Source organism: Lonchura striata, chromosome 7 (assembly GCF_050655825.1).
Source record: "Lonchura striata isolate lonStrDom1 chromosome 7, ASM5065582v1, whole genome shotgun sequence".
NCBI lineage: Eukaryota > Metazoa > Chordata > Aves > Passeriformes > Estrildidae > Lonchura > Lonchura striata.
The window spans coordinates 27,225,372-27,240,168 of record NC_140709.1 but is presented as its reverse complement, the minus strand read 5'-3'; the positions used below and the strand labels follow the sequence as shown (position 1 = coordinate 27,240,168).

Sequence of the window (14,797 nt, the reverse complement as noted above, 5' to 3'; positions counted from 1 at the left end):
TGATGGTAAATGACAAAAAAAAGCTACCATAGCTTGGTAGCTATTATTGCCTAGCAATAACCATAGTGCATGAAACCGATGATATTTCAGACTCAACACTGACATTTTGTGTTCAAAGCCCAGTTCACCTCCTTTTATAATTTCCATTATTATTATATTGCCAATAGCCAAATAGTATGAAGAACTTTGTGTTTGAGAAAATTATTTCAACCAAAAACATTCCTGGCATTAGAAAGACCTTAGATTATTAGGAAACAAACAGTTTTATTTTAAATAAGAATGAGGTATTACCTCACTAATAAAAATAATATCAACTGTATACTAATCCATTTTTATTATACCTGAAGCTTCCTACTGCTTAGATAATGTAATTCTAGAGTATTATTCTTCACATTGGCCAATGGCCTTTTCACAGTCTGCATGCTAAAGATCTGAAATGTGAGCACTGGTAGGAGTTTGTTGTTACTCTTTCTTTGCTTTATAACCTAGGGTAAAGGAAAAGTTATATTCATCTGATAGAAGAATAGTAACATCTGAGGAACCCTTTTCTAGAAAAGGTTTCTATTTCAGAATCTAGCTTTTGGACTTAGTTTGAGTTGGCATAAAATATTGAAACTTGTTTTACAGGAGATGGTAGCTGCGAGTTTAGGTGTTCCAGCCAACAGGATCATGTGCCACGTTAAACGAGTTGGTGGAGCTTTTGGTGGGAAAATCCTGAGAACGGGCTTACTGGCATCAGTTGCTGCAGTGGCAGCAAACAAGTAAGTGCAATATGTGTGTTGAGATATGAAAAAAAAATTAAGCAAACAAGTTTTCCATTTTGGCTAAAATGCTTTCTCCTTTTCCAAAGCTGCTCGTCAAAATTTCATACAATCCTGACTTCACATTTTGCAAGACTGGTGCATTTCTTTGTTTTGTTTTCTTGGATTACTTATGTTGAGCAGCTCTATCCTCAACTAAATCAATGGACTGCAGGAAGTCAACATTAATATAAAATAGAAATACTCAAAAGGACCAGTCCCTAGCTACTGAGACTTCATACATACATTAAATATGACATTAACCCTCCAGTTTTTAACTTCATTGTCACAGCAGAATGCTGAAGGAAGAGTTCATAAGTGGAACTGCTTTTAAGAAAAAGTAGTTATCGCTTAGTCCTCATTACATCTTTCAGTCAAAATTAGCTTTAACCAATGAGGTGTTATGCTTTTTCTAATAGTGCATGAATTAGTTTAACATCATCAACACATAAAGCTCCATCCCCCATCTTCCAAATTTGGCAGGGCAATATTGGCAATTAGCTCTCAGGGCATACTAAATTTCTTTATAAGCATAACTGATTTGCTGCTGAATTTACATCAGGCTACATTCTGTCAGCCAAAATTATCTTGTCATCAGAGGGGTTTGCTCAATAGATATGTTGCTTCTACTGTCATTGGTATAAAATTGGCTCTTGATTATTTTTGGCCACATTATCTGTGTTTTTTATTAAGAGATCATGCTAAAAAATAATATTTCTTTAATGGTTTAAAATAACTTTTTTATTCTTAGGACCTTATTTTACACCTTATGTCCATTTTTATAAAATAATCATTTTAAATGGTATATGCATTTCTAGACTAATTTTAGCATTTTTAATGTTATTCATATTTTGGTTTCATTCCAAGACACTCTATTTCACCATGATTCTGAATAGCTAAGAGGTGACAAGCACTTAACACAGAAATAGTTTCTTCAGGAGCTGTTTGCACTGAGTTATCTTGTTGGCTTTCAAGAGGTGAAATGAAAATTCTGACATGATTGTAAATGTGATAAATATGAAATCTGGACATAGTGTTAAGCATATGTTCAGGCTTATCAAAGTTAAGTTTAATCTAAATGCGTGTGTATATGCATGGCTGGATCTGGATACATGATGAGTAGCCATAGCCATCTTATTAATAACATCCTTTATTTTAATTGCAGTTTGACTTTTCTTTTTTGGATTTAGAACCAGCAGAGCAGTCCGTCTTATTCTGAGCCGAGAGGATGATATGGTAATGCTTGGTGGCCGACATCCTTTTTTGGCTAAATATAAAGTGAGTGCCACAAGAATCCAGTGAAAAAAATACCCACCTGTATACTGTGAATAATATTTCAATGTTACTAGTAATGTGTTCTGTTAATGAAAACTAGTAAAACCAACTCAATTTTAAAACAAAACAAGCCAGGAACCCAAGAGATAGTTACTGTACAGCCTCTTTGCTTCTACTACTTCTCTTCAGGGTTTTGTTTTATTATTTTTCTAGTTCCTTCATGCTCTTTATTCTTTTATAGCCTCTTTCTGTCTTTCTTTCTAGGAATAGGAAGCTAACCTATAGCAGACGTCTTCTGCAGAACTTTATTTTAAACTCTCCATATGGTTAGATTCACACAAAGAAGCAGCTAATTTTTCACAGAAACAGTGTCATGCAGAAAGCTCACCCTGTTGAGGAATTTAATCTCTTCCCTGCCCATGCACTGTCATCAGTTATAATTATGCATTGGGATAATTTCTGCCTTCTTTTCCTTCTCTACTTGTCATATAAATTATGTGTGCCAACCACCATAATGGGATGTAAATTCAAGGTTCTGCTGAATCAAATAAGCTGAATGATTTTTCTTTAAACATACCTTTTTTTAATAGCTGTACAGCTCAAGCTGGATGCCTTCAAAAAATGAACAATGGGATTATACCTGGGCAATTATATCCTTACAATCTAAGCTCCCCATCCCTCACATGACAGTACAAACCAGTAGTCGTAGTAAGGGTCTGGAGCCTTCACATTCTTCATGGGTTTCTTTCACTGTCTGTAGCTGGGCTATTTCTTTTCTTATTGCTAAGTGTGTAGCCTTTGCTAGAGATTGTAGCTTCCTTATCTTTTGGTTTGAAATGACTCTGAGGCCTTCTTTTACTTGACTGGGTAATAGTTTAATGTACCTAGGGGAAAGTTCACAGCTTGCAGCCTAAGGCTGCTGCAAATTTAGCTGCTAATACTAAGCAAGTTTCATGACATTCTATATAGGTAAAGTAAGAGAGGTTTTATAAGATGCTATCCTAGAGTTGAAAATGAGCTGTAGCTCATGTTGATAACTCAGGAACTGTTAGTGGCAACAGGTGAAAAGAGGGATATGAGATAAAGATAACATTTCTTCATTAATAAACATAAATGTCATATTCCATCTGCCTGACACTGTTCTTACCATCAAAATGGAATTTGATTTTATCTACAGTAAACACTCCTAGGTGACACTCTTGTCAGCCATCTCAGGCAATAGAGAGGAAGCTACTGCATCTTCCTTTCCCAATGGGCTTATGTTGTGTATTCTGTGCTGCACCTATACAGATCACAGATGCCAGAAGCGAAAGCCTATATATTAGAAACACACTTTCTTTCCCTCTCTGCCCTTCTATAGTTTCAGTGAATGCTGCCAGAAATTAATAGTGCAGTATCACTCTAAATGTGTGGGTTAATCTTCAAAATATGCAAGCACTTTGGAAAAAAGTGGATGCTGAATTCTAAATCATGTACTGTTGATCCTTGTAGGTTGGCTTCATGAATGATGGTAGGATCACAGCTGTGGATGCCAAATATTATGTTAATGGAGGATGTACCCCTGACGAATCTGTTCTGGTAAGGATTTTATACTCATGAACCTTACAACATGGAGGAAACATTAGCTGGAAAAGTATGAAGCCAAATTCCCTTGCCCATGTATTACTAATCATATAGACTATTGATATAGGGATTGTGGGTTTTTGGAAGAATCTACACTGAGCAGATTAACCTTTCCTTATTAAATTTAGTGAAGCATCTTACTGCTTTCTTATATTGCCCTACACATTCACTTCATTAATGTTTTCTCAGGCTTATTTTTCTGTTATGAACATCTCAACTAACGTTGTAGTTCTTTTAAAATGTGTAGTACCTGCCCAAAGCATTATATCTTCAGGGCTGGGAAAATCTTTCTTGGCCTTCAGAAAATTCATAGTGATAGTTATCCTGTTGCTATCCCTATACATTTCTGTACTGGGTCAGCATTTATTGTGCTGTATACCTCAGTTCCTCACTTACAGATCTGCAAAGTATAAAATGTTTCTTGATTTGATATCATTACTAGATATTTGTGTTTGTTCAGGCTATTCTAGCTGTGACTGAAATGTTTGCTGTACTACCTCTCATCTGCTTGTCATTGCCCCACCTATGAGGATTTTCTGCATCCTGAAATCTGCCAGTGTAACTGCCTGTGGTATTGCTGCCTAACCTGGTTCTGAAAAATAGCCTAGGTTAGAAGGAAATCCATTATTAGAAGCATGTACATTAATGCAGATCATGTCAGAACTGTCTTAAGATGAAGTCCTACAATGATACAGTGAAGCAACTGGACCTAGCAGGAATAACCAAGGCTTAAATTTATCATTCTGAGAAATCTACTTAACACTGAAGAAAAAGAGTGATCTCTTCATCAGGCATCAAACCATTTTTTTTAAAATACTGACTCCTAGAGCCTAATTTGAGGTCTCTAGTACAGAATTTTTTTGTGTTTGTCATGTAAAACTTCTAATGAAAAACTTAAGGACCAGAAGACACTATAGACTGCAGTACACATGCTTTCTGGTGGAACTAAGCCTTAAGTGTGGATTTCCATAGGATGTAGTTCAGAATGCTTTCATTAGTTCCTTTCATAGCTACTCTTGCTTTAAATCTAATCTGGTTATTTTTAGTTTATGTGCTTTTGGTACTGAAGTAGGAGCAAAATCAATCATAAAATGACATATCTGTTACATCCTTAACTACTGATAGCATTCAAGTACAAGTAACATAATCTGTGTTCTGTATCAAAAAAAAAAACAACCAAAAATTAATGTATTGCATGAAAAATGGATTAATAAATCTCTATGCATGCATGAGTACTCTTAAACCAATGATTGCAAGAAACTCAACTTTAAAGCTAATTGTCTCAATTTAAGCTCTTTTATATAAGAGATGAGGAAGATTTAAATGTAAATTTGAAAGAAGCACCGTTCTGACATTAAACTAGATCTGTTTGTCCCCTACCTCAGGTAGCAGAAGTATCCTTATTAAAAATGGACAATGCATATAAGATTCCCAACCTGAGATGCTGGGCTTATGTCTGCAAAACAAATTTGCCATCAAATACAGCATTCCGAGGCTTTGGCTTTCCTCAGTCAGGACTGGTGACAGAAACTTGGATAACAGACATTGCAGATAAAACTGGTTTATCACCAGAAAAGGTAATTAAATGAAGGCATCTTCACTCCTGAAATTAAATCTGTGGAACTGGAAAGTTTAAAACCTTTAGATTAGTTTGATTATTTGAACAAGTCTTTTCTAAGTCAAACATAATTTGTGCTGAAATTCATACCTTTTTTAAAATTGGTCTGGTTGTTGAATGAATAGCATGGTCTTACAAACTGGTAATTGTTCAAAAACACATACTGTGATCTTCTTGTTGTCTATTAGTCCCCCCAGATGGTCAGTTTGCCTTAAACAGGATTGTGAGATAGCTGTAATCTCATTATTTTCAGATTAGGGAAATAAATATGTATAAGAAGAATGAACAGACACACTTCAAACAAAAACTTGATCCACAGAATTTGATACGGTGTTGGAACGAATGTATGGAGAAATCTGCATACTACAGTAGGAGAACAGCTATCAATGAATTTAACAAACAAAATTACTGGAAGAAAAGAGGGATTGCCATTGTACCAATGAAATTTCCATTTGGACTAGGCACACCTTACCTTTCTCAGGTGAGTTTCATTAAGAGTAAGTGAGCTAAGCATTTTATCCATAGAAGATTGCAGTCACTTTATCTTAGGATACAAAACAAATATGTTATCTTTTCCTGGAAAATTATTATCTTCCTGATGATTGTTCCCTGAAGAGGCTGTAGTAGCCTGTAGCTCTTTCCAAGATGAGATCAAAGCTGTTTGGTTTTTAGGACCCAGGCAGTTTGGACCCTATCTACTTAAGGCTAGTCCCATCTGTTGAGGTGCAGTGTTGGAATAGGTGAGTTGAACACACTTAGGAAAAGTTTTTGAAGACTGATAGCAAAATGTTCATTGAATAAGTTGTCCACTCCAGAAATAGTTCTGAGCTTCCTCTTTCTGCCCGTGGGGGTACTATGGGATGCTGCTCTTAAAGACCTAAATCCTTTGATGCCATCAAAGCCTAAGGTTAAGGAAGCAAGAAAGGACAGTACTATTTTTGGTCCTTGTATTTTTTTAATGTTAGGTGTCCAGTGCTTCTGAAACAGACAACATTCTAGCAATTAAAAATTAATTGACTGACTTATGTTGTATCAAACTGGCTGTCTGTTCAACATTAAAGTCGCAGGGCCTTTCTAGTCTACAGTGCTACTTCTAGTTGAGTCCAGGAAGAAAATCTCATTTGGAAATTCAATCTATGCCATTTAAAAACCGCCAGGGCTCTCACATGCCCATGAGAGAGAAAATGGAACTTGCAACAAATTGCACTTAGAGCCCCTAGTGAGGCATTTCCTCCAGCTTCTTTTGGAGCCACTGAGATACTATTGCCAGGTGTCGGTTTGTTTCAGGATCTAATAACAGAAAAGACCACAATATAAGGATTTGTATCTTTTTCTTACAAAGTTCATTATAGAGGAAGAGCAGCAAGCAGACTTTGAAATTTTGTCTTCTATTCAAAAGCACTAAACAGATAAACTGAAATACACTTAAACACTTTGTATATTTTGTTATTAAATTCATTACCACATACAACACATTTCCTCACTAGTCTGATCTTGATTTTGTTTTTCTTTTTTAGGCTGCTGCACTGGTTCATATTTATACTGATGGGTCTGTGCTTCTGACTCATGGTGGAATTGAAATGGGGCAGGGTATTCATACAAAAATGATCCAGGTAACAAATTGTCTGCTTTATCTATCATGCAAATAAATAGTGTGAAGGTTTTCTTTTCGGTTAGTTACTGTATCAGCAGAACAGTTTCTTTATCAGCAAAGCCACTACTTCTTTACATTGATAGAGTTAGAAAGCAAGGGTACCTTTATTCATGCATAGAGGCAGAAGGAAGGAAAAAAACAGACTGGTTTTTGTTCTCTTTGTGAAAAGGCATATTAAAAATAAGATTTTGGGTGCTGATCCTATAAAAACCATAGTGGAAAAGGCAGAGATTATTCAGATTGCTATGGTCATGATGATAACATGATCCTATTTGGTTAATGGATAATTCTGAGACAGATCTCCAAAGGTATTTATAGAGTCAATGAAAGTTTGGGACTTGGGCTTGCATAATTTGTTGTAAGTCTTATAGGAGGAAAATAAAGAATGGGTGTTGGACTTCAGAGTCTCAATCCAGAGTTTGAGTACAGCTAGAACATTGTCCTTTTCTATTTCTTAGTACTACCAACTGGACAGAATGATTTCAGCTGGAGATTGGAAGAGAACTTGCTAAAATTTTTATCTTTCCTGCTATTACTGACTTCTAGCAAATACTGAGGAATTGTTAGAATGCTTAGGTTTTTTTCTAAAACAGAGAATATGCTGTTCCTGGAACAGATTGCTAGTCGGGAATTGAACATCCCCATGTCATGTATCCACTTCTGTGAAACCAGCACAACAACTGTTCCCAATGCATGTGCCTCGGTGGGATCTGCAGGGACAGATGTCAATGGCATGGCTGTGAAGGTAAAGAACAGTATTTAGTTGAAAAAAATACCCTATTCCTTGAGGTGTACACTTGCCAGACTTTAGGCCCTAGTGATCCCATGTATAGCAAGTTTGAGATTACCAATAATACTGCTGGAGATGGCCAAGAAAAAACATGACTTAACAGTTTCTCAGTAATGGTGTTTATGAGTTTTTAGAATATGATCTGGACTTTCCCAAAAAGGCTTATACTTGACAAAATCTTGCTTCATCTCACAAACTAACTAGTCCCATACAAATCTCACACCCTGTTCATGTTTGATATCTACTGATTCATACAGGAGATGAATTAGCCCTTGTAACTTAACCATTTAAAAGTTTTATGTCTATGTAGTTTACATGACACTTTGTGCAATACCTTTTCAAACTAAGATGACAGTAAAGCATATACTAATTAAATAGTAGCTAGAACATAACTTGAATAGTACCAAATGTATCTGTATTAATTTTGTGGTATATATCCTGATTCTCACCAGGATGCTTGCCAAACTCTTCTGAAACGCCTGCAGCCTATCATTGAGAAGAACCCAACAGGGACCTGGAATGATTGGGTAAGACCTGTGAATCCTACTGAATGTGTTTGAGTGCCGGCAGAAACTGTGATAAATGCACTGTAGTCCATAAATCTGCTCAGCCTAATAATCCTAAAGTTAAAAGTTGTAGAAACAGGCTATCTCACAGAGAGGTGAAACTCAAGGTTCTTGGCCAGGCACAAATTATAATGTGGAAGATAATAGTTAGATCTATTGCTAAATATTGCCAGTGCAATATCCAAGTAACAAATCTGTAATCTGTTACAATGGATTATAGTAAATTCAGGTTATGGTCCCTCCTGTTGAGTCATGAGCATCAGTGAGATCCCCTGGCTTTCTAAACTTTTCAGAGGAGTCTAGGTACAGCTAAGTCTGCTTAGTCCCAGATTTGGACCACAGCCTATATCTAAAGGGTTCCAGTATGTTGTGGTGTAACCTCAGCCAGCCACCAAGCACCACACAACTGCTCACTCATTCCCCCACCACTGGAATCAGGGATTCACAAGAGTGAAGCTAGGAAACTGGTGAGTTGAATTAAAAACAGTTTAATGGGTAAAACAAAAGCCATACACACAACCAGAGCAAAGCAAGTCATTCTTGCACTCTTTCCCATGGACAGGCAGGTGCTCAGCTGTCTCTGGGAGAGCTGGGTGTCATCACACATCATGGTTACTTGGGAAGACAAACACCAGCACTTCAAATGTCTGCCTGTTCCTCCTTCTTCCCCTCACTTTATATACTGAGCATGGTGCAGTTATCCCAGCTTCCCATGCACCTCCAGCCTCCTCACTAGTGGGGCAATCCAAAAAGCAGAAAAGGCCTTGGCTCTGTGTAAGCCCTGTTTAGGAATAATATTAAAACACTAATCCAAAACACCTAATCTCCTCTAGTAGATATATAATTAATTTGGATCATTCAGAAACACCAGAAGTATTATCAGAAATGGCTGACCAAAGAAGGAACATTAATATATGCAGAGAAGTAACTTTGTATCTTGGAAAGTCAGTACAACCCGACCAAAAGCATCACAAAAATTTCTTGAATTGTAAACAGAGTAAATCTAACATGAGAATCAATCAAAGGGAATAGAGTTGGGTCCTCATACTGTCACTTTTATTACTGGCAGAACTTTACAAAGAGCATTTCTCTTGAAAACTGTAAATTTTGTGCAAATAGGTCATGCAGATCTTTTATGTCAGTGTGGTGGATTGACCTTGGCTGGACTCCAGGTGCCCAACAAACTGCTCTAAGTGCTCCACTCCCCTTCTCAGTGAGACAGGGGAAGAAAATAAGATGGAAAAAAGCCAACAAGTCAGTGGGTTAAGATAAAGTTTATCAAAGAAAAAGCAAAAAGGTTGCACATGCACATAGTCACATGTCCCACTATAATCAGTAATTTATCAACCAGATCTGGTTAGCTGACACAGAGACCCATCTATTTTGAACTTGATCAGGAAAACTGAGCAGGGCCCTTTCTGACTATGGTATTACCAGTAGTAAAGATTCTGCAAGAACATTGCTGTTGACAGGTCTATTCCTTCTTGTATTGCCAAAAGAATTCAGATTGTTCATGCAAGAGGAGTTTAGTTCTGTAGCAGCTGTGCAGCTAAATATGCTTAACTCAGTTTGACTTCCTTTCTTTACAATTTTTACAGTTTGGGTTTTAAGTAAATATATGTGGCTAAGTATATATATGTAAATAAAGTAAATATGCCTATGCTGTGTTCCTTCCTGGCTCCTTCCTTGGTTTACCATAAGCACTGCTATATTTTACAGATTAGAGAAGCTTTTAAACAGAGTGTGAGCCTTTCAGCTACCGGCTATTTTAGGTAATATATTTTTGTTCCTTAAAAATGCATAAATTAGACCAGGATTGATTTCTGAAGATAATTAATGCTGTAAAGAGAATATTCTGTCTAAACAGTCTTTCTAATAGCTCATTTTATGTTTCATATGATTAGTTTATATATGGAGGGTTGGAAGCATAAAGTTTAGGTGTTATTTAGTCCTCTGTGGACTTTCTAGAAAGTATTAAAAGAATATTTTATGCCATCTTTGCTCCATGGTTTGACATTTAGCAAACCAGAGAGCATCAAGAAACTGACTGCTGCCTGTAAGTCATGTGCAAAGTGGGATATAGTTTATTTTCTGCAGCTGGATTACTATAAGGTATAAATATCATTGTTCCCACTGCTCACAGAGCAGTCTCTTGGTCCCTTTTCTTTGAATTCTTTCACAGTGTTTTATAAAGAGCCAGAAATGAAAAAATGTTGTGCTATAACTCAGGTGGGATTCAAAGCAAAGCTTTTCTCTTGACCTGCTGTGCCATTTCTCTTCTTCTGCTGGTGGTTCTTCCTTATCAATAGCAACTTTTCAGGTCTCTGGGCAGTCTGGAGTAAGTTGAAAGGGCACTTGGGACAACCATGCTTTTTATAAAACACTGAGAAATGTCCAAATGAAATGTCCCTTCCTGCTGTTAAGCCTGTTCAAGTATGTTTTCTGCTTATGCAGCCCTTTAGGAATGCTGATATCACCCAAGTAATGCACCACAGTCATACTTTGCTATAGATATTTAATAACATCTGCAGATCCCTAAGCCTCAGATCCTGTATTGATCTAGTTCTTTTCCAGTTATATTCTCTACTTCCAAGAATCTCAAAGGTATCTGATGTAAATGGATTACGAGAAGTTGAGATATATGGGATTTTGTATATCCCTTTTTTGGTGCATGGTTCTGTACTATACAATTGCTTTATGATAATCTTAAATATGCCCAACAGAGACAGTCATACACAGCCAGAAAATACACCTTAGTCACAAAGCTTGCATGTTTGGAAGATACCATATTTCACTGCTCTCTCATGTTCTTGGATTTACCCCATCATTCCTGACTACTATGGTGTCCCCAGTGAATCCCACTCCCTTCTGAGTAATTACATATTTATTTCAATATTCCTCTTTAACCCTCTCACTCAATTCTGTCAGCTTTTTCTGTAATTTTTACTTTTTCATTTATCTCTTGTAAATTATTCTTTCATAGGTCCTGACAAATTTTCCTCCCTTTTTCTAAATTCCTTTATGTATGTGGTTACCCCAGTAACCACTATCTTAAATGTTTATTCTGTATTTGGTTACTATGCTTTTACTAGTGTATTTCTAGGGTTATGCTGGTTATAGACTCTCCTGAGCTGAAATACCTTGTCTGCTACATTTTATACAAATATCAGAGGCATCAAATCTAAACTAATGGTGCTCTGTTGGCTTTTATGAAAGTTTGAAGTTCTGAGCTGTTACTTAAGATTTCACTTAAAATTTTGTACTTAAGATTTCACAAGCAGTTTCAAACTTATGCACTTATCTGCTTTGGTATAATGTAAACTGTGGTCAGTTTTCTTCTTGTGGACTTTGTTTCTTCCATCAGAGGTTACAATGAATACATGGACTGGGAGAAAGGGGAAGGACAGCCATTCACATATTTTCTCTTTGGAGCTGCTTGTTCAGAGGTTGAAATTAACTGTCTAACAGGAGATCACAAGGTAATAACTGAATGTCAGAGAAGTTTTGAAAGTAATGTGAATAAGGTTTGCTCCAGCAATCATTCAGATTGGGGGTTAATAAATCACCTGTCTTCACATGATAGTAAATATGTCAATGATGTAATTATAAATTACAGGTGGAGCAGAATGGAAGCTGAGCAGTATATTAACCAGCTTCTGACATACATGTCAATTCATATGTGTTTACCTTTTGGGTTATGGCTGACATCTAACATGTTCTTTGCTGGTTCTGTCCCTGTTTGCCAGCAAGCACCTTATAGCAATATTCAGTTTCCAGGCTTTTGACCATCTGGACAGCTAAAGGCTATAGTCTGATGACATATGCCCTCTTTCTGTACATTTGTGTGGAGGTTTCCTTGAGCAGTGGGAAAAATCTGGCAGGGCTGTCTCTGGCTAAGCTTCTGTAAAAGTTGAGACAAGCCCATTTTGCCTGTGGCGAGATATTGGAAATTATTCTGAAATTATGTACATGGAGGGCCCATATCTCAGTCTTGTTTCACTGAATTACAACTCTGACCCACATTATTTTCTAATGCTTTCAGTCCATCTTTCTGGGTGATACAACTTTGAATTTTATTAACAGAACCTCAGAACAGACATTGTTATGGACATTGGATGCAGCATAAATCCAGCTGTGGATATAGGACAGGTATGTGCCAAGAATTTTCTGATGCCTTATTTCTAGTACACTATTGTCCTCATGTGAATTGATGATTAACTCATTAATTCAGAAAACATTCATTTCTTACTAGATTATAGATCACATTAGAATGTCTTTTGCCTACAGACTTGCTCCAATTGAATCAGTGTTAGAACTCTGTAGATTTCAAAGAAGCCTAAATTTTACCCATGCTTAGTAGTACTTCCAGTATGTGTGTGTAGTACTTCAGTGTGTGTGTGTATTCTGTCTACTGGACTGAAATCCTGTTTGTGATCTACAGTCTCCAAGTTGTTTGATCTGCCTCCCCCACTTGATAGCTGGGAAATATCTTTATTCATTGTAGGCTGGTCCACAGACCTCATCACTTCATTATACAAGAATTTGTCTTCTCGGGTATGAGAGAGGGATATGAAAGCTTTTCCATTACAGTTGCCCTAGAATGTTGAAGAATCTCATTAGGCAAACATGCAGACGTTCATTAGGCCTCACATATATCACAGTAACAGCTAGTGATACAAATGAGTTCTTGGTGAAGTTTTCTCAGTTAACCAAACATGAGTACATAAATGCTACACTTTTCTTATTTAAAGATTGAAGGTGCTTTTGTTCAAGGCATTGGACTGTACACAATGGAGGAGTTAAAGTATTCTTCAGAAGGAGCCCTCTATACTCGAGGTCCAGATCAGTATAAGATCCCTGCTGTTTGTGATATTCCAGAACAGTTCAGTGTTTCCTTGCTGTCACCTTCTCAAAATCCTTATGCCATCTATGCATCCAAGGTAAGCAAATCATCACAGGGCCTAGTTCTTAGATCCCAGGCCAAACTGAGAAATTACTTTGATATAAAACAAATATAAGTGTTCAGTTCCTCTCCTTTAGCATTTCAAACAAGTGTCCAGTAAATAGTTTTGTTTATGACATCAGGGAAGCTAATAAGAAAAAGCCAGATTGTTGTGTCACTTTAACAGTTGGCAAGTAGTGATTTTAGAGTTTTGTTTACAGACCATACACAAAAGCTGCAAGATTAATTTAAAACCATACTTATAAATGTGGTGATAAACTGAAAAGTTAGAATAAAAATATTAATTGAAGAAATTAATATTAATTATGGAGAAATCATAATGTCAGAGTGTGCAGCTTGCTTATGTGTACACTGCAATAATAAATAGGACTGTATGTGTTTATTTATGAGAGACTGGCTTTTTAAAATTTTTTTCAGGGGATAGGTGAGGCAGGATTTTTCTTGGGATGCTCTGTGTTCTTCGCTTTGAGGGATGCAGTAACAAGTGTGAGGAATGAAAGAGGACTGAAAAAGACCTTTGCACTGAACAGCCCCCTGACTGCTGAGCAAATACGGGCAAACTGCGCTGATGCCTTTACTGAGATGGTAAGAGAAGGTGGGGGAAGGCTCTGTTTAACAGTGCCTGGGTAGCAGTGTTTACTGAATTTGGCACCCCTAAATACTGAAGTGCCTAACAATGTCTCCAGTCAGTCATGCTTTAAATACAGCTCCTTGTAATTGAAATGTCTGGTAACAGATCTCATTTACACAAGTTATTTCAACAAATGCTATTCAGACATTGTATTGGAATTTCCCTGGGTTTTGTATATTTTTTTTTCTTTGAAATTTGTATAATTTTTACAGCTCTCTCTTTCCCTGAAACCTCTTCCTTTCTTCTGCATGTCAAATCCCATAGAGGATTAAATAGAGCATCTTACTAACATGCAATGGATCAGCCTCTAAGCGTCTTCAGACTCCTTCCAGGTGCTTTGCCCCACTGACTGCATGCTGGCACTGTCATTCTAGTTCTCCTTGCTATGCCCAGTACTCTTTGGGAGAAAAATAATTAACTCAGAGCTACACAAAGAGACAGAAGAAAAACAAACAAGGTAATACACTTTGTATAATGCTGATCCTTTATGCTCTGTTTTCTGCAACTGTTCACTGTAATCATGTTCCCACTGCTATTACAGTTCTTTTTCTGGTTAAGCTTTTACTTAGTGAGGCAAGGTCCTTGCCAGCATATAAATCCATGCTGTGTCCTGAGGCTCTGCTATGGAAACTCTTGAGCTCTCATTCACAGATTACTCCCATGGTATTTCTGTGATTGTGGGGAGGCACCATTGGCCCCTGAATCAGTAAGTTTGTGGGTTTACTCTCATTGCAGGAGGTGAGGTCCACCAGAGCAAGGGACCATGCTTCTCCATCCCTCTTTAGTCCTAATCCCAGTTATCACTGATTTGGAGGCACCTGATAAGGACAATGTTGGGAGGTTGTCAGTCAGATAAAGTCACTGTTGTCATTTCTTG

The 14,797-nt window shown here is 37.0% G+C and overlaps 1 protein-coding gene across 5 annotated transcripts in view; it reads left to right on the top strand.

The window, feature by feature from the left end:
• AOX1 (aldehyde oxidase 1) overlaps nucleotides 1–14,797 on the top strand; it is a 49,451-nt gene that overhangs the window by 22,638 nt on the left and 12,016 nt on the right. For 2 of the 5 annotated variants that reach the window (XR_014956596.1, XR_014956597.1), the window contains 13 exons: nucleotides 628–761; nucleotides 1,991–2,078; nucleotides 3,567–3,653; nucleotides 5,084–5,275; nucleotides 5,570–5,797; nucleotides 6,834–6,929; nucleotides 7,587–7,715; nucleotides 8,213–8,287; nucleotides 10,046–10,098; nucleotides 11,691–11,805; nucleotides 12,410–12,475; nucleotides 13,078–13,266; nucleotides 13,707–13,874. Coding sequence is in view for 2 of the 5 variants with exons in the window: in XM_085584547.1 (XP_085440673.1) it covers nucleotides 628–761; nucleotides 1,991–2,078; nucleotides 3,567–3,653; nucleotides 5,084–5,275; nucleotides 5,570–5,797; nucleotides 6,834–6,929; nucleotides 7,587–7,715; nucleotides 8,213–8,287; nucleotides 10,046–10,098; nucleotides 11,691–11,805; nucleotides 12,410–12,475; nucleotides 13,078–13,266; nucleotides 13,707–13,919 (1,665 nt within the window). In the remaining 3 variants the exon portion in view is untranslated. Of the gene's footprint in view, nucleotides 1–627; nucleotides 762–1,990; nucleotides 2,079–3,566; nucleotides 3,654–5,083; nucleotides 5,276–5,569; nucleotides 5,798–6,833; nucleotides 6,930–7,586; nucleotides 7,716–8,212; nucleotides 8,288–10,045; nucleotides 10,099–11,690; nucleotides 11,806–12,368; nucleotides 12,476–13,077; nucleotides 13,267–13,706; nucleotides 14,792–14,797 lie in introns of those variants that run through there. The other 3 variants (XM_085584547.1, XM_085584548.1, XR_014956598.1) reach the window with 3 other exon arrangements.